Here is a 19,779-nt window from a genome sequence, read left to right as displayed (position 1 = left end):
TTTTTGTTTTAGATTCCGTCTCTCACAGTTGAAGTGTACCTATGATAAAAATTACAGACCTCTACATGCTTTGTAAGTAGGAAAACCTGCAAAATCGGCAGTGTATCAAATACTTGTTCTCCCCACTGTATGTAGTTCTGTCCTTGAGCTGTTCTTGTCTAATGATGTTCTGTATTATGTCAGTCTGTATTATGTTTTGTGTGGACCCCAGGAAGAGTAGCTGCTGCTTTTGCAACAGCTAATGGGGATCCTAATAAAATACCAAAATACTTTGTCACAACACAACTGATTGACTCAAACAAATTAAGAACTTCCACAAATTAACTTTTAACAAGGCACACCTGGTAATTGAAATGCATTCCAGGTGACTACCTCATGATGCTGGTTGAAAGAATGCCAAGCGTGTGCAAAGCTGTCATCAACGCAAAGGGGGCAACTTTGAAGAATCTTGTTTTTGTTTAACACTTTTTGGCTACTTCATGATTCCATATGTGTTATTTCATAGTTTTGATGTCCTCACTATTATTCAACAATGTAGAAAATAGTACAAATAAAGATGAACCCTTGAATGAGTAGGTGCTTCCAAACTTTTGACTGGTACTGTATATATATATATATATATATATATATGATACATACATACAGTACATGCAAATGAAGAACACAATCAGAAAACACCTGAGACATTTTAGTGCTGATATCATGCTTTATTAAATCAATACTAAACTCAGGGAGGTTGCATATAATTATATAATTCTAATTTAAATCAAACAAAAGTGCAGGGCAGAACAGCTAATACATTTTGTTTTCTTTTAACACAGCAGGTGGTGTCACTGTGGTACACTTGCTTGATGTTTGCCTGACATCTGAACTGGTGAAATTCTAAAGCTAACACACAAAAATAAGGCACACAAGCAAACCTCCAAGAGATGGCTCTGCTTCTGCAAAAAAGTGCAGGATGGACTTTCAATTTTTTATGGCCAGGTTGATGTTGTTCGGAAAATCAATTAAGCAGTCATTTGCCAGAAACAGAGCACCAAAAAATTATTTCAGCTCAAGTGCAGGCCGCTCGCACGTTGAACATGTCATTTAAATGGTGGTTATGACATAGTCAGTCCAGAACACAAGGCCTAGTTGTGCTGCTTACATGAGGGTTTATGCAAACAGCACTCAGGGTCTTATGATCCTGTTACAATTCATAGGAGTATGATAATAACACTGCAGGTAATAACATACAGTGTCTAACATCTCATCTCTCTGATTTAGTCAACTTCAACAGGGAGCCTCTCTACCTGTTGAGGCAATCTTAAGACATCAACTTTTTGTTGAGGCACAGAGTTTAGTTTCAGGTTTAACAGGGTATTCGTTTCATGCGAAACTTTCTCCTTTTAAACATTTCAGTTTCATTTGTTTCAGTTAATATTGTCATAAATAACAATTCATACATTTTCCATAACCGTTAAATTCGGCTATATACATTATGTACATGTCACAGAAAAAATGGATGAAAAATCCTAAGTCATAATTATCCAATATGGCACATTTTATAACAACTTTAGACTTTAGTCTAGTTTGGCATAAATTAATGTCAAGTTTGGTATAAAAATAGTTCATATTTACAATAACAGAAATCCAGGTCTTTATCAAGTAAGATTCTTTTTGTTCAATTAATACATAAAAAGGCATTAAAGTAGGGAAGGGGGAGGACATAAATTATATTAACTGTTTTTTTATGATCGAATGCTTATAGTTACTGTTGCAGTGTCAGATCCAAAGTCGTTGTACAGTTTGAGTGTGTATGCTCCAGCATCCTCTTTTTTCACACTGGTGATGATGAGTGTAGTGAGGTCCTCTGAGGTCTCGATGTGGAACCTACCGCCATGCTCCTCACCGGGCAGCGTTCTTCCACCGCGAGACCATTCGATGTTAGGGGTGGGCTCTCCGGAGAAAGCACAGGCCACGGTGAGAACCTTTCCAAGTTCAATGGTGATGTCCTCTGGGAGAGCTTCGATTCTTGGTGCCCCTGTCGCACCTGTTAGAACACAAATAAAAAAATGTTTAGCAACTGCACTACTACAAATATGGGTAACATTTTACTTAAAGCCTGAAGGTTTAATGCATTATGATGTAGCTATATTGCATTGTAAGACTTGTATGTCATAAGCATATATGAGATACTTACCTAGCATACCCTGTGCAATAGATCTCATGGAGGACCCCTCTAGGTGGGAGTGACTCATCATTTCAGCCATACTGCTGGAGCTCATGGCATGGGAAGATGTCATGGAAGACATGCTAGATAGAGACATGGTTTCCATCTGCATTTCAGCAGCCATGGCAGCCATGCTAGACATACTGGCCATACTGGAACTGCTGAAAGAGGTCTCCTGATGCATAGAAGATGAAGAAGCCATGTGGACTGATTGGGAAGAGAAGCTTTCCTGCATGCTGCTAAGAGCAGCACTCTCCCCCATCATCATCATCTGAGCTCCTCCATGGATTTCTTTCTTAACAACCTGTTCTGAACTTGTATGGGAGGCTAAAGCCATAGATGCTTCTTTTTGACTCATTGATACCTGTTCGGTTTTCACTTAAATAGAAGAAAAGAGACAAAGAACCATTAGAAATGTGAATATACAGACTTGTACAGAATTCGTACAGAATTTAGTTTTATCAAGAGGTTTGCTTTTTACAGCAAAACGTACCTTTCATGGCCATCTGCTGCTGCACATAAGCTGTGACTTTAGTGTAGATGGATTGGAACACTTGGCCAACAAATGAGAATGAAGATTTAGTAGAGACTCCTCCTTCTGCAATGAGCTCACAAGAGTATTCTCCCTGGTCGTTCTCAGAGAGGTCATGGATAATGAGAGAACAATGTCCATCCACAGACATATGGAACTCATAGTGGCTGCTCTGTGTCAGTTTCATTCCATTCCTGTACCACACAACTTCTCTCACGCTGCTTTCAGATACACAGGACATTCTCACTGTGTCTTCTGAGGCTTTGGCTGTGAGTTGGTGGATAATATTTGGAGCTTTAGGAGTTGGGGATTTCACTGTTAGTGGAGATTTTACTCTCTTAGGTGAGGTGACTTGGGGAGGTGACTTCACTCCTTTTGGTTCAGGAGACTTGACTTGGGGAGGTGACTTCACTCCTTTTGGTTCAGGAGATTTGACTTGGGGAGGTGACTTCACTCCTTTTGGTTCAGGAGATTTGACTTGAGGAGGTGACTTCACTCCTTTTGGTTCAGGAGATTTTACTTGAGGAGGTGATTTCACAACCTTTGGTTCGGGAGACTTGACTTGGGGAGGTGGTTTCACTACCTTTGGCGAAGCGATTGGTTCAGGAGACTTGGCTGGGGGAGGGGATTTCACCCTTGGAGGCGAGACAACTGGTTCAGGAGACTTGACTCTGGGAGGTGATTTCACTCCCTTAGGCAACATGATTGGCTCAGGAGACTTGACTGGAGGAGGGGACTTCACCCTTGGAGGGGAGGAGATTGGTTCAGGAGACTTGACAGGAGGAGGGGACTTCACTCTTGGAGGTGAGGTGATTGGCTCAGGAGACTTGACTGGGGGAGGGGACTTCACCCTTGGAGGCGAGGTGATTGGTTCAGGTGACTTGACAGGAGGAGGGGACTTCACCTTTGGAGGCGAGGTGATTGGTTCAGGAGACTTGACTGGCGGAGGGGACTTCACCCTAGGAGGTGAGGTGATTGGTTCAGGAGACTTGATTAATGGGGTTGGGGTTTGGGGAACACTGGTAGGTGAAGCTACTCGTTCAGGAGACTTGAATCCAGGCTCTGGTGACTTTATTGAGACAAAAACCTCCTCTTCGACAATTGCTCGGAAAATGGTCAGACTAAACTGAGTCTCTTGTCTGCCCTCAGCATTCTCAACCAGCAGTGTGTAGCTGCCTTCATCAGACGATTGTACAGAGGAAATTTCAAATGTAGACTTGTACTGCGTGGTAGATACCATAAGACGATGAGAGGATACAATTACTTGTCCCTCATGCAACCATGTAACACTTGGTGCTGGTTCGCCATCAATGTCGCAAGTGAATCGAGCAGTCTCTCCTTCATTGACTGTTGCAGACTGTGGTTTAGTCAGTATTCTGGCTGCCAGAGTTGACTTAACTTTATGAACAGTCACTTGCTCAACTTCTGACGCCTCCATAGCCCTCATTTTTGTTTCAGTTGAAGAATATGTTTCAGATCTTTCAGACGATGCATGTCTTTCACCCGACACGTATCTTTCAGTCAATCGAAACTTATCAGATGATGCTGATGATAAGGATGCTGCAGATGATAAGTATTCAGTTGATGCATACTTCGCGGATGCAGCATATTTTTCAGATGCAGATATAAATCGTTCAGATGAATCATATCTGTCATATGTTTCACGTGATTCAGTTAACTTTGATTTACTTTCTTTCACCTCCATATGTGTTGCTGAGGAGGAAGCTGCCTTGAAGGATGATATGTGGTAATGGTCTGTCTTTGTGATATCAGGAACAAATGGTTGTGGAGCATCCTCATCTTTACGACGTGATGTATATGTGGAGAATTCACCTCCAGAAACATCAAGGATACCATAGTCGGACGCTTCTCCCTTTGAGTTTGAACAAACAGCACGATACGTGCCACTGTCCTCTGCCTGACAATCACGGATCTGTATAGACAGCACTCCACTCATGTTTGTGAAGCGTAACTTCTCACTTTCTTGAATCAGTTGTCCGTTATGAAACCACTGGATCTCAGCCACAGGCTTCGCTTGGACATTCAGAGTGAACTTCGTATTCTGACCACATGGGACACGATGGGAACGCATTCTCACAGTCACACGTGGGGCGTGGTCGAGGCTGAAGGGTGTTTGGGTCACCGTCTGGTACTTGCGCTCAGATTTCAGTGCAGCCTTTCTTGACTCGTATCTGGACATGATGTCAAATCTGGCTGACCTCTCAAATCTTGAGGATGAGCGGGAGGATCTCTCAGCTGAAGCTGGGGGGCTGGGGGAGCGTGGACGCGTCCTCTCAGGGGTGGGGGATCTCCTTTCGATGATCTCCTCTGGCTCCAGAGGACGTGGGCGAGGAGTTCTTATAAGCTCAGAAACAGGGCGCATCAGCTCAATGTATGTAGGAGACAGTGATCTTCTCCTCCTCAAGAACTGTGAAACTTTTGTTCTCTTGATCTTGTGCTCGGTTACTTGTGATACTTCTCTTCTTGCAAAATGTTTATTTTCTTCATGACGCAGAGCAGACAACTCGAACCGGACAGGGCTGCCTTGTGGGGAGGCAGAGAAGCCAAGTTCAAGCTCCTCCTCAAGTTGGAGCCTTTCTTGTTCAGTTTTCTTCATTGACAGGTAATCATCAATGGGCTGCAGAAGCTCTTCATCACTCATATCACCTAGGGAGCGTCTTCTTGACCTGAAGGAGTCCTCGGATCCAAGAGAAGGTGACCGTCTTGCTGGTCTTACTGTTTCCAAGTCATCTTGCGTGAGCTTCGGGATACGCCATCTTGGCCTGTACTGGTCAGTAATTCTAGGAAGGGGCATGACATAGAATTGCTCCCACCTGGAGAGACGAATTCGTTTCTGTCTCTTCTGTACGATCTTCTCCATCCGCTCAGGCATTTCATACTGATCTCGGAGTTTCTTGTACCACTTCATGTCAGACAAAGGTACAAAGTGTTTAATCAACAGGTCTTCATCCAGAGCACTTGCATCATGGACACGTGACTCAGGAATTTCATATGGCATGCGAAGTTTCCTTTCCTCGATATGTACAAATGGTTTTTCTTCTGTGATATCAAATTCGCCCTCACAGTGTTTGGTACTCACTGCCGGCTTGTATATGTCTGCAGCATGTTTCAAAGCCTCTTGAGCCGCTGGGTTGAGTCCAGTAACTTCAGTGGTGGAAAGGCGTTGTGCCATTTTCAGTGTCTTGTCAATTTGTTGTTGAACATATTTCTGTTGTTCCGCCTCACTCTTATATTCTCTCCTCTTGTATGTAATGCGGTCCACCTTCAGTGTAGCCTGGCAACTCACTGATCCAACACAGTTTGTTGCAGTAACTTTGTAAAGACCTGAATCCTCAACAAGAGTTTCTCTGACATGCAGAACGTGATAGTCTACATCCTCTTGAACAACTGTGATTTGTTGGTTGAATTCCAGTGGCCTGCCATCCTTCTCCCACTTCAAGATTGGTGCAGGTGTTCCCGAGACTCTCAAGTCAAAGCGGACACTATGGCCCTCTACACACTCCACGTTAGCCAACAGCCGTTTGAACATTGGCCTCATGGTGTCTTCACTAACAGGGTGAGGTGTCACTGTAAGACGTGCTGTGCAACTGTCTTCACCAAACTTGTTGTGGGCCATAACAGTATATTCAGCATCGTCATCAAGGTCAAGATTGTGGATCATCAATTGATAAAGACCCTTGTCACTAATGAAAGTGTACTTTTTATCATCTCGTTTGATTTTCTGACCAGCCTTCAGCCATGTTACTGTTGGCTCTGGGTGCACTGTTATGGTTACACCGAAACGAACATCTTCACCGATGTAAGCAGCGCGGTTGTACAGAGGCAGAGTGAAGTCTGGTGGTCTCTGCATAAGTCTTTGCTTATCAAGCTTTCTCTTCTTTGTGAGTGAGCGTCCAATGAAGTGTTCACGGTAGCATCTCACAGTTTCAACAAAGAGTTCTCCATAGGCATTATCTTCACCGTCCTGACTGATGACTTTGCATCTGTAGACACCATCGTCAGATGTTTCAATTTCCTTGACGTAGATGCTAGCAATTCCATTGATGTAGCTGATTTCATATTTGTGACTGGCTGTTAACTGGCGGGTGCCAAAGTACCACATTGCTTTTGTGGTTTCATCATAATGTTCAATGTTGCAAACAAATCTGACATGTCCACCCTCCTCTGAAGATCCATGCATGACTGGACCGGCTCTCAGACCTTCTGTAGGGTGCGCAATCTTGACTTTGCCAACTGCATAACCTCTGTAACTTCTGAAGCCACCACCGAAAGCAACACGAGCTGATGAGACAATTGTCTCTCTCTCTTTCTTCACCAACGTCTGGTAGTATCTTCTGTGTCTCAATGTCTTGATAGTTTTTTTGCTGAGGTGCTCCAGCTTCAATCTAAGCCAAGGATGTTCCAGAGCTTCATGAGCAGTCATACGTTTCTTCAGGTCTTTACAAAGAAGTCTGTCACAGAAGTCCATGCCTTCGAGGCTGGTCTCTTTGAAAGCCTCACTGTCGAAGGTGTACTCTGCATTTGAGATATTCTCAATCATTTTTGTGGTTGATTCTGCTGCAAAGGGGTTAAGTCCACTGAGGAGCACATACGTTAGTACACCAACTGACCACATGTCAGTTGCAGTGCTGACAAGTCCATGACGGTGGACTTCAGGTGCACAATACTCTGGTGCAGTGAAATTGATTCTGATATTTTCTCCAGGAGTCAGTAATCTAGCCTGGCCCATTTCAATAATTTTGATATTTGTGCTCTTTCTTGTGGTGTAGACAATGTTGTCAGGTTTGATTTCAAAATGAGCATAGTTGAGTTTGTGCAAGAACTTCAGAGCTGAGCACACCTGTCTCAGGTACCTAACAATCTCCAGTTCTGAGAGCTCAAAGTTGCCTGTGCCAAGTCGTTCAAAGATGTCCACGCCTGAGATGAATTCATAAATCAAGACCATTTCTTCCAAACTGTCAAAAGACTCATGTAGGTACATGAAGTTCTTGTGTTTAGAGAGATTGAGTGTCTCAATTTCCCTAGCAACCAGCTCCTGATCAGTACCTTTGATCTTGATAAACTTGGCCATGAATGTCTTCTTGGACTTGTTTTCAACACAGCGATGAACAACGCCAAATGTTCCGGCACGTGCCAGCTCTTCAGAAATTGTGTACTGGGCAGCCACCATCTTGATCTTTGATGAATGTGGTGCCTCCTCTTTGGTGATTTCTCTAGCTTCATCAACTTCTTCATCATAGTTTCTGATAACGGATTTATCTTCTATTGTTGTAACAGGCTCAGTTGGTTCAGAATGATCGCTCAGACCAAACTGGTTCTCCGCAATGACACGGAACTGGTATTTCGTCTTGCCAAACAGAGCGATCATTGTGTATTTAGGCTCGTTGGTTTGGCCTGCGCGGATCCACCTGTCACCTGATGTGGGGCACTTCTGAATAATGTAGTTAATGATAGGGCTTCCGCCATCTTTTTCTGGAGGACTCCAGGTTAGAGTGATGGAATCTCTAGTGATTTCACTGACTTTAATGCCCTTAGGAGGATCTGGTACATCTGCCACGGCAACTTCAATGGTCTGTTTGTCAACTCCGAATCTGTTCTTGGCAGTGATTACATAGTAACCTGTATCCTTCTTCTGAACTCCTTTGGGGAAGACGAGTGAAGTAAATGATCTTGTGACAATCACTTGAGTGTGAGCAGATGATCCCATGATCTCTGGTCCCTTTTGCCATTGGATTTGAGGGTCGGGCTTGCCACTGATTGGAATCTTAATGGTAACCACTTCACCCTTTACAGCATGAACTGCTCCCATGCCTTGCAGTTCTTGAGGTAGGTGGATCTTGGCAGGAACTGGAGGAGAAAAGAAAGAATATAAATTAATTGAGTATATCAATACTTATATATATATACAATTCTAAATGACCTACATTTTTTATCAAATGTAAGGGGATTCAAACTTGTTTTATTATCAAAAGATGTATGTGTAACACAAAATGTCCTCTTAAAACACTTTTCAACAGCCTATCAAAAATGTTTACCTTCAACAGTCAGATTCACTGTTGTAGAGATGGATCCTCCCTGGTTTGTTGCCCTGACTTGATAGACACCTGCGTCGCTGTCCTCGGCATTAGCAATAACAAGTTGGTAATAACCTCCCTTGAATTCTTGCAATTTGAGTTTGGTACCATCTGCAACAATTTCTTTGCCATTCTTATACCATTTCACGGCGGGGATGGGATGTCCAACAATTTTGGTGACAAATGTAGCATTGGATCTAAACTTCACAATCATCTCTGGTCTCATTTCTTCTCTGAAGACAGGAGGTTTCATTGTGAGACCTGATTTGGGAATGATGGCCTCTGACACCTCACTCCAATCACTCTCACCACCCATGTTTTCACATTTCACACGGAACTCATACTCAAAGCCCTCAAGAAGGCCTTTTACAGCGAAATGTGTCTCATGGATTTTATTGGATGTACAAGTGATCCATTTGTTCTGTTTCTTCTCTCGTTTTTCAAGGAAATAGTTCTTTATCTTTGCACCTCCATCGTCTTTTGGTGGTTTCCAGAACACAAGACAAGAATCGTTGGTCACTTCTGTGACAACAGGCTGCATGGGAATTCCAGGTTTTTCTGAGGAACAGACAATGAGAGCGATGTCATAGAAGTGCATTATTCTCTTAACCGTTACAGTAAACATGATCTATGTGATATATTTATCATTGTCAACAAGCATACTTACCGAATGGACTTTTGATAATGAGAACACCAGGAACTTCAAGTGCCTCACTGACTCCATATTGGTTCTGAGCAGAAACACGGAAGTAGTATCCAGCACTTTCAATCAGATTTGGAATCCTGCAAGTGTTTCCTGAGACTGATGATGACACCAGATGCCACTGCTCGCCTTCCTTTGCTTCTCGTTTCTCCACAATGTAGTTGGTGATCATTGATCCACCGTCATCCTTCGGTGGTTTCCAGCTGATGATCACTGCGCTCTTCAACACAGCATCAACAACAATAGGTCCCTCGGGTTTGGTAGGTTTATCTGAAAAAAATGGTAAAAATCAACATTTAGATAACAAATTCTCTGTTGGTCATGCAAAAAATTGGTTATGTTTATAAAATAAGCAATTATATTATTTCAATAATAGTAAAAAAATTATTGTTACCTTGAATTTCAACCTTGAGTGTGGTTTCAACAGTTCCAAATTTGTTGGTCAATTGCACCTTGTATCTTCCAGCATTTGTTTTGCGCTGTACATTCCTTACAACCAGATGAGTGTAACTCTCAGTGTTTTCAATTATCACGTTTTCAGACGCGTTGAGCGGCTTCTTTGCATAGAACCACATGATTTGAGGAATTGGACGGCCAATGTAGACAACATGGAGACGAAGACTTGTTCCACACCCTGCAGTGTATTTCTCCTTCAATGGGAATCCAGGGTGGAAAGCAGGTGCGGCCTGCAAGCGCAGCTTGCCGCTGGACTCTGTTTCACCGGCTTCATTGGCGGCCCTGCAAGTGTATATGCCCTCATCTTCCTGTTCATCTGTGGCCACTGTCAGTGAATGGTTGCGACCATCAGAACTCATCTTGTACTTGCGGCTCTGGATCAGCTCCTTGCCATATCTGTACCATCTGATGTCAGGAAGGGGACGTCCAATAATCTGGCATGTCAGAGTTCCTGATTCACCAAGTTTTGTGATGACATCTGCCATGTCTTCCTTGAGACTAGGAGCCTCTCCCACTGTTGAAACATAAACAGAGCATGAACATTATTTCTAATGAATGGCAATGATAATTTGTAATCAATGATTTTTGTAATCTAAGGCGCTTAGAGTATTTTATGAAAATATTATGCCAACTTACAGCTCAGTTTAGTCTTGATGCCCATGGCGGTCCTGCGAGGTCTACTCATTCCTGTTTCATTTTCTGCAAGGATTCTGAACTCATACTCTGTTGCCTCCATCAGACCACCCATGGTGAACTGTCTGTCCTTGGAACGCTCCTTGTTGCATTTCTTCCAGGCACTTTCACCTGACTGTCTGAACTCAATCCAGTAACCCAGGATCTCTTTGCCACCATCGCATTCTGGGCGCAGCCAGTGAATAGTGATGCAGTCTTTGGCAACGGAGATTATATCAATCTCACCTGGTTGACTGGGTTTGTCTATTCAAAGAGAGAGAAGTAACCATGCAATTACAAAAATTCATCTTATTCAAGTATTTTATTATTTATAATATTTATATGTATTATTAAAGGTGCAATATGCAGAAATCGCCATTTCCTGTTTGCTAAAATTCTAATAGTTCGCCTAATTTCAGTTTTTGACAAAACAAGACGTCATTGTGTAGAAAATCATTGTACCATCTAAACCGCTGTGAAATATCTGTTCCATAACCAGAAATATTGTAATTTCAGCTGTTTGAAACTGAGCGTAAAAGACGCAAAAACAAAACTTAAGAACAGGAAGCATATCATTAGCACACATAGAACACTTCTTACACTTTCTTTCAATGAGATTGACAGATCTATAACTATAATTTCTATTTTCATTTTGTCGGGTCACCCAAAAAGTTACATATTGCAGCTTTAAATGTATAATCGAAAGGCCTATTAAATACATACCGAATGGATCTTTGCATATAACATTTTCAGATACTGGTCCAGGTTCACTCTGACCGATGTCGTTTTGTGCCACGACACGGAACAGATATTCAGCATCAGGGATGAGTCCAGTGAGAGTGTACATTGTAGTGGTGATGTGTGTCTTGTTGTGACGCACCCACTTCTCTGTGGACACCTCTCTCCTCTCAACGTAGTATCCTGTAATGCGGGCGCCACCATCATCCTTTGGTCTGCCCCAAGATAGAGCAACAGTGCTCTTTGTGACATCCATAACTTCTGGTGGGTTGATTGGAGGTTCTGGTGGAGCTGTTGTATAGAAATGAGAATTGCATAATTGTAAATAGAAGAACTGAGGAGTGATAACACAAGAAAACACATTTTATGGTTGCAGGACAAGAATTATGAACATTCAAAAATACTTACACAGCGGTGTCTTTGGAGTGACACATTCATCTGATTTGAGAGATCTGCTCACACCAAACTGGTTTTCAGCAGTGATCTTGAAATGGTATTCAACATTCTCCTTCAGCCCCTTGACCACCAGAGCTGTGTCCACCACTCTTGAGTCCACAGTGTACCATGCTACCTTTGATACCTCTCGCCTTTCAACGATGTAACCCAGGATATCAGAGCCACCGTCTTCAGAGGGAGGTCTCCAGCTGACTCTTACAGAGCGAGCCTGGATATCATCAAACTCAAGAGGACCTTCCGGTGCGTCTGGACGTCCAATCACTTTAACATTGATGTAGACAGCCTTCCTGCCACATTTGTTCTCCAGGACCAGGTCATATGTGCCAGTATCATCTCTGTGGGCTTCTTTGATCACAAGTTCAGTGATATCATCATTGGTGGCAATCATAGCTCTGTGAGAGATATCTCGGCCTTCCTTTGTCCACTTGCAAATAGGGACTGGTTTACCCTTGATGGGCACAGACAGCCTGATGACTCCTCCCTGTCTGACCACATAGCCTTCTTCATATTTGAGGTCCAGTTCATAATCGGGATAGTCTGAAATGAAGCAAACAGACATTAAGTTAGTTCACATTTGACACAAGCTTCAAAAGCAAAATACAAAATTCAGCTCTTCCTGGCACGCTATACACATATTTTTATCCCTTACCAAGCATTTCTGTAACCTTGACGATTCCTGGGATCTCGACTGGCTCTCCGGGTCCACCAGCGTTGCAGGCCATCACACGGAACTTGTACTCAGCTCCCTGAGGCATGTGCGTCAGAGTGTATTCACAGATCTTTATGGGTGTCGTGTTGCACATGGTCCATTCCACCTGGTCCACCTTCTGCATCTCAATCAGATAACCAGTGATGACAGAACCACCCTCTTCCTCTGGAGGACTCCAGGCTAGAGACACAGACGTTCTGGTTGTGTCTGTGACCATGGGGAACTGTGGTGCACTAGGAGGCTCTGTTTAGATAAAGACAAATATAATAGTTTTGGTCATACACACAAGTTTGAAAATGGTAGAAACTAAGTTGCAAGGACATTTTGACCCATAAATCATTGCGTTGAATAACACATTACAAAAAAGTTAAACATAGTAATTACATAATTTACTGCTTATTTCAATGTTTCTAATATGGGACACAACAACTAACGACAGGATTACATATGCATACCGATGGGATCCATGGCGATAGCTGGTTTAGATGCCATACTGGGTTTGCTCGAGCCTCTGGAGTTGAGGGCGATCACGCGGAACTCATACTCATTGCCTTCGCACAGACCTGATGATCTGTATCTGGTCATGGTGACTGGGTTCTTAACGATGCTCATCCACCTTTCAGATCTGACCTCCTTACGCTCAATTATATATCCAGACACCTGGGAGCCTCCATCTTCTTCTGGTGGCTGCCATGTGATGGTCATTCCCTCATGAGTCACATCCAGTACATCAGGTCGGTTTGGTGCACTGGGTACGGCTGTGGAGAGATTCGAGATTTCACATGAGATCGGTTATAGCCACCATCATCCCTTTCCTTTAACTTCCTCAAAATGAAGTACATTGTTTTGGTGTTTTAATTATAGTGTATAATACATTTTGTCAAAAGGTGAAATGTACTGTGTTTTAGGATTTATGATGACTTACTCTTGAGACTCTTGCATTCAACAACTTCAGACTGCAAGAATCCCCCAATGCCGAAGCGGTTTGTTGCAGCCACACGGAACACGTATTCAGTTCCCTCAGACAATCTGGTGAACTTGAATGTGGGTCTTGTGACAGATTCGGACACTGGTAGCCATCCGGGGCGGTGAGCGTCACGCTGCTCAACAACATAGCCACTAACGTTGGCACCGCCATCCTTCTCTGGTGGCTCCCAGCTGACCGTTACAGATGTGGCATCAACGGCATCAACTGTGATCGGTCCAATAGGTATTCCAGGTTTATCTAGACAGAAATAAGCAGACGGTTGTATTTAGAATATTCCAATACAAAAACATAAGAACACACAAACACAAGTATGGACGCTTACCAAGAACACACACACTTACCAAGAATGATAATTTTAAGTATCTCTGTCGCAGTTCCTACAGAATTCTTTACTTGAAGAGTGTAGCTACCAGTGTCATCAATGGTTGTCTCACGGACAGTCAGTTTGGTGTATTTTCCATTAGACTCAATCTTAACCCGGTCAAGACTATCCTTCATTTTAGCACCATTGAAGGACCAGGTGCAAACTGGAGCAGGTCTGGCCTTTATAGGAATATTGAGGTCGATTGGTTTGCCGGCTGGCACATGGACAACCTTCTGTGGAATGCCGGCCAGATCAATATAGGGCGCCACTGTAAAAGGAAATATTTTGAGGGAAAATTAGACCATCTGAAGATGTATCAAACCTTTCATATATTAAATAGATTAACTGCCATGTGTGTAGCATAAGAATCAGAATATAACATACGTAGTTGTTCCTGAATGACCACAGGTCCTGTAATCTCCCTAGGCTCGCTAACTCCTCTGGTGTTGGTAGCTCTGATTCTGAAGAGATACGTCTCCTTCTCTGTCAGACCAGTGACGGTGTGCCGGGACATGGACTGTTTAACGGTGGCCACTGCACTCCATCTGTCTGATCCAACGATGTTAGCTTCAATGACGTAGCCCGTCAGTCTGCTTCCACCATCATGAAGAGGTTTCTCCCAGTTAAGTAAGGCGGAGGACTTTCCAATATCCACAATGTGCAGATCCTGCGGGAGGCTGGGTACTTCACAGACCAACACTGATTCAGGGGTTTCACATGGTTCTCCTACACCGTATATGTTCTCTGGTAACACTCTGAAGAAGTAGTGTACTGATTCCTCCAGGCCAGTAATTCTGAACAAGGTCTTCCTGCATTCTGTTGTAACTGTTTTGTAGGATTTCATTGAAGCTTCACGTTTCTCAATAATGTAGTTGTTCACAGGGGCTCCGCCGTCAATAGTTGGTACGTCCCATGTGATGACGACAGACTCCTTTGTGTAGTCTTTGACTCTAACTGAACCAGGTGGTCCAGGAGTATCTGGAAAATACAGAAAGGATTAACTGACTGTTCACAGCACATGATGATTCACTATTCTATATGTAATTATATGGTTCACAGATAGTTCTTAATCATTTAACCATCTTAAGTATGTCAACGTAACCGCTAACATACCATAAACTTTGACGAGAATGGTTGCTGACTTCTTGCCAGATGGATTTTCAGCCTCAATGGTGTATTTGCCGGCATCGTAACGATGGACCTTCTCAACGATCAGTTGAGTGTAACTATCAGTTGTATCAATGAACCCACGGCTCTGCAGGTCAATGCCAGGTTTCCTCCAGGTCAGTACAGGAGCCGGTCTTCCAGCCACATTGACGAACAGCCTAAGAGTGTTACCAGCTCTCAGACACACAATCTTCTTCAGATCATCAGGAAGCTCAAGATCAGGGATTGCTGTTGTGACAAAGAATTACAGCACGTTTACAACATAATAACAGCACATATACAAACTATAAGTCTAAAAAGAGGGTATTTGATTCAATGTAGACATTGGTATAAACTGCAGTTATACCAGGTTAACCCTTTACATACAAAAATGCTGCCATTGTGAATTATTGACAGTAAAAGCATAAGAACAAACGTACAGAGTTTCTCAACAGGCTCAATTTCCACACTAGGTTCGCTGAATTCCCCAGTGCCATTGCTATTGACTCCTGCGACACGGAAACTGTACTTCTTGTTGCTTTGAAGTCCAGTGGCAACAAACGAATTGGTCTTCAAAGTCTTCTGAGTGGCCCTGTACCACTGCTCGGTCCCTTCCTCAAGCACCTCCACCACGTAGCCAACAACATCAGCGCCACCATCATACATGGGTCTGGTCCATTGCAAGCTAATGCTATGCTTGGTGGAATCTACCACACGTGGAATTGAAGGAGGGGCTGGAGTGTCTGGAAAACACAAAATATAGTATGAGTCATTCAACAGCAGCAGTGTTTCAGTGTTTCAAAAGTCAACCATAAGTCAACGGTAAGATTATAAAGATAGAACTCATATGGTTACTAAAATCTAGACTATGACTTTTTGATCACGTACATGTTGGCTCTCTACAGTAGGCATACTGAGAGGCTTCACTTGGCTGGCTGTTTCCAGCTGTATTCACAGCTGTAACACGGAACTGGTAGTCACTGCCTTCCAGCAAACCAGAGATCTTCAGGCGGATGTCATAGATGGTAAAGGTCTTATTGACCCTGGTCCATCTGGAACTGCTCTTCTCACGTTTGTCCACCAGGTAATTCTTGATCTCACTTCCACCATCACTTTCAGGTTTCATCCATTCAATGATGACGTGCTCCTTTCCTACAGCCGTGACTTCTGGTGCTCCAGGTTGTGATGGGACAGCTGCAATGATAAAGGAAAATAAAACATGTTTAATAAGGTTTGGGCTTTGAATAAGACAAAAATTGTATTGCATCTATTAAAATGACATGGCCACTGAATGCATGCTTACTGTATGCGTTTCTGGCGATGACAGGCTCGGACTCCAAGGGCACACCAGGTCCGAACTTGTTTACTCCTCTGACACGGAAGACGTACTCGTTGTTCTTGATCAGTTTGGAGCTGACACAGGACAGAGTCTTGCACTCGGTCTCCATGATCACCCAGTTGAGTCTGCTGGTCTCACGTCTATCAACAATGTAATGAGTGACAAGATCTCCACCATCCTCCAGAGGGATCTTCCAAGACACAGTGCACTTCTCATCTGTCACCCTGGTGATTGTGACCTTTTCCTCAGGAGGCCCTGGTGTATCTGGAATTACAGAGTGAAACATTAAATGGTGTTATTATAACAGTGGAGGCTCTTCAGAGGAGGAAGGGGAGGACCATCCTCCACAGTGAATTTCATAAAAATTTAATTGTGAAACATTATAAAAAGTTATCCTTTTTAGAGAAAGCTATACTATACTAAATATATTCACGTCACCAAATAATTGATTAAAACACACTGTTTTGCAATGAAGGTCTACAGTAGCCTCAACAGCACTCTGTAGGACAGCTAGTTTCCGTCTTCCTCTGGGTACATTGACTTCAATACAAAACCTAGGAGGCTCATGGTTGTCACCCCCTTCTGTAGACTTACACAGTAATTATGACAACTTCCGGAGAACCTATCAGAGCTCTTGCAGCAAGAACTGACATGTGATTCATCCAATCAAAGGATCAGAGAATGAATCTAGTACTGAAAGCATAAGCTACAGCTAGCTAGCAATGCAATGCATAACATGTGGTGAGTAGTTGACTCAAAGAGAGAGAAAGACAATAGTTGAACAGTTTTGAACACAACAATTTCTTCAAAAATGAAGGAGAAGCAAGAGAGAGAGAAAGAGAGAGAGCTAGCTGTGCCACTAGAGATTCTGCGTTCGAGTCCAGGCTCTGTCGCAGCCGGTCGCGACCGGGAGACTCATGGGGCGGCGCACAATTGGCCCAGAGTTGTCCTGTTTAGGGGAAGGTTTGGCCGGCAGTGATGTCCTTGTCCCATCGCGTACTAGTGACACCTGTGGCGGACCGGGCGCAGTGCACGCTGATACAGTCGCAAGGTGTACGGTATTTCCTCCGACACATTGGTGCGGCTGGTTTCCGGGTTAAGTGGGCATTGGGTCAAGAAGCAGTGCGGCTTGGTTGGGTTGTGTTTCGGAGGACGCACGGCTCTCGACCTTCGCCTCTCCCGAGTCCGTACGGGGGTTGCAGCGATGAGACAAGACTGTAACTACCAATTGGATACCACAAAATTGTGGAGAAAAAGGGGTAAAAAAAGAATACAAAAAAAAGAGAGAGAGCTATGTATATATATATTTATTTTTTCACTTTCATTTACTTAGCTATGCGACTGTTCTCTCTGCTACCGCACGGCAAGCGGTACCGGAGTGCCAAGTCTAGGTCCAAGAGGCTTCTAAACAGCTTCTAACCCAAGCCAAAAGACTCCTGAGTATCTAATCAAATGGTTACCCAGTTTATTTGCATTGCTCCCCCCACCCCCACTTTACACCACTGCTACTCTCTGTTGTTATCTATGCATAGTCACTTTAATAACTCTACCTACATGTACATATTACCTCAAGTAACCGGTGCCAGAGCGTGTAGATGCAAGAAGGAATTATAGCTACAACTATCAAAGTGATCATGTATGTGGCTGCTATGAAAGTTAACTGTGTTTGCGTGTGATCAGGGGTGTAGTCATTCAGCCGATTCTTAAATGGAAGCAAACAGAACAAAACGGGGATAAACATACCTGAACTCTCGTTTGCAACTATTGGACTAATGATTACACCCTAGATCAGCTAGACGCAGGGAAGAGTGTTCAAGGCAGTATTGAATGTGTCACTGTCTGTCACCTTGATTACTCAAATTTCTCTCAACCTGTGCACCTACGTTGTAAACTTCCATTCATAGGCTACGTTGTAGCAATCTCATGATGGGTATAGGGAAAATGAGCTGGGTGAATGGAATATGAATGAGAGTCATCCAACATGCTGTAATAGAAATACAGTAAGACCATGCTCATCTAAAAAAAATCATTGTCCTCCCTCATCTTAAACGGCACCAACCACCACTGTATTATAGTAATAGTCAGTGTGAAAATACATTTAGTTGAAAACTATTTTGTTTCCATGTCATTGCAAATGTATATGTCTTTGTATCTACTTTATGTTCTTACCGAGTACTTTAACATTGACAGACGCTGTCTTGGTTCCACTGGCGTTCTTCACGGTCAGAACGTATCTTCCTGTGTCGTTTCTGTTGCAGGACTTGATGATGGCCATGGCTCTTGAACTGGTGTATGTCAGGGAGTATTTCTCTCCCAGCTCCAGCACCTTGTCACCTTTGGCCCACCATACTATGGGTTCGGGTTTACCACCAATTACACCATCAAGGACCAGGTCTGATCCAGCCCGGATAGTGACATGCTCTCCAACAAGAGAGCTGTCAAGTTCAGCCTTGGGAGGAGCTATAAGACAAAAATAAAATATAAATTATAAAATAATACATATATATATATTAATATATAAATATGTGTATATATATATATATACATATGCATAAACTTGACAGTAATGTAACAGTATCTAACAGTAGTATCTTACTGTATTCGTCCTTGCAGGTGATCGGTCCTGTTGTTTCAGATGGTGCACTGTGAACTCCGGCTCCATTTTTGGCAATGACACGGAATTCAAAGATTTCTGCTTCACCCAGTCCTCCAACTGTGAAGTGAGTCTCTGTGATGGTGGTGTAGTTACATTTCAACCAGCGGGCATTATCCCACTCATCATCACTCCATGGCTTGCGCTCAACGATGTATCCGACAATCTTGCTGCCACCATCATTGAATGGTATACCCCATGCAATAGTTACTGAGGACCTTGTGACATCAGTCACCTCAGGTTTACCAGGAGGATCTACATGGAGACAAAATGAGAATGTACAATCAGTACAAAGGTCAACATGGAACATTCCAGAGAGTCCAAATATTTAGAAAAATGTCCTTTTCAATGTTGCACTTACCGACTGGGTTCAAAGCCACTACTGATCTTGAGGCCTCACTGGCTTTGCTGAGACCAGAAATATTCATAGCATAAACTCTGAACTGGTACTCCAGGCCTTCAATGAGACTAGAGACTTTGTATTGGGTATCCAGGCATGGAAGCTTGTTCTCCCTGACCCAAAGAATGGTGTTTCTCTCCTTCTTCTCTATCCAGTATCCAGTCACCTTACTGCCGCCATCAGCGTATGGCAGATCCCACTTGATGCCAATAGCCGTAGCAGATACTGACACCACATCTGGGCGAGTTGGTGGACTTGGTGGAACTGATATTGAGAATAAGACAAAACAATTCATTATTAGTGTCTTCACATTTTC

At 43.2% G+C, this 19,779-nt stretch overlaps 1 protein-coding gene across 1 annotated transcript in view; it reads right to left on the bottom strand.

Moving 5' to 3' along the window:
• Positions 1-686: 686 nt before the first annotated feature.
• Positions 687-19,779, bottom strand: part of LOC139546639 (titin-like) — a 185,365-nt gene continuing 166,272 nt past the window's right edge. Inside the window, exons 220-240 of the mRNA XM_071355254.1 lie at positions 19,425-19,727; positions 19,007-19,318; positions 18,580-18,870; positions 16,375-16,674; positions 15,960-16,265; positions 15,512-15,814; positions 15,039-15,320; positions 14,310-14,903; positions 13,903-14,193; positions 13,499-13,798; positions 13,029-13,331; positions 12,514-12,816; positions 11,817-12,401; positions 11,394-11,699; positions 10,635-10,934; positions 9,937-10,512; positions 9,507-9,812; positions 8,801-9,397; positions 2,706-8,612; positions 2,183-2,590; positions 687-2,032 (exon numbers count right to left, since the gene is read on the bottom strand). Of these exons, the coding sequence (XP_071211355.1) occupies positions 1,731-2,032; positions 2,183-2,590; positions 2,706-8,612; positions 8,801-9,397; positions 9,507-9,812; positions 9,937-10,512; positions 10,635-10,934; positions 11,394-11,699; positions 11,817-12,401; positions 12,514-12,816; positions 13,029-13,331; positions 13,499-13,798; positions 13,903-14,193; positions 14,310-14,903; positions 15,039-15,320; positions 15,512-15,814; positions 15,960-16,265; positions 16,375-16,674; positions 18,580-18,870; positions 19,007-19,318; positions 19,425-19,727 (13,175 nt within the window). The 3' untranslated portion in view covers positions 687-1,730. The remainder of the gene's footprint in view (positions 2,033-2,182; positions 2,591-2,705; positions 8,613-8,800; positions 9,398-9,506; positions 9,813-9,936; positions 10,513-10,634; positions 10,935-11,393; positions 11,700-11,816; positions 12,402-12,513; positions 12,817-13,028; positions 13,332-13,498; positions 13,799-13,902; positions 14,194-14,309; positions 14,904-15,038; positions 15,321-15,511; positions 15,815-15,959; positions 16,266-16,374; positions 16,675-18,579; positions 18,871-19,006; positions 19,319-19,424; positions 19,728-19,779) is intronic.

Source organism: Salvelinus alpinus, chromosome 20, assembly GCF_045679555.1.
Source record: "Salvelinus alpinus chromosome 20, SLU_Salpinus.1, whole genome shotgun sequence".
Lineage (NCBI taxonomy): Eukaryota > Metazoa > Chordata > Actinopteri > Salmoniformes > Salmonidae > Salvelinus > Salvelinus alpinus.
The sequence above is the reverse complement of the archived record's forward strand: the minus strand, read 5'-3'. Positions and strand labels throughout refer to the sequence as shown.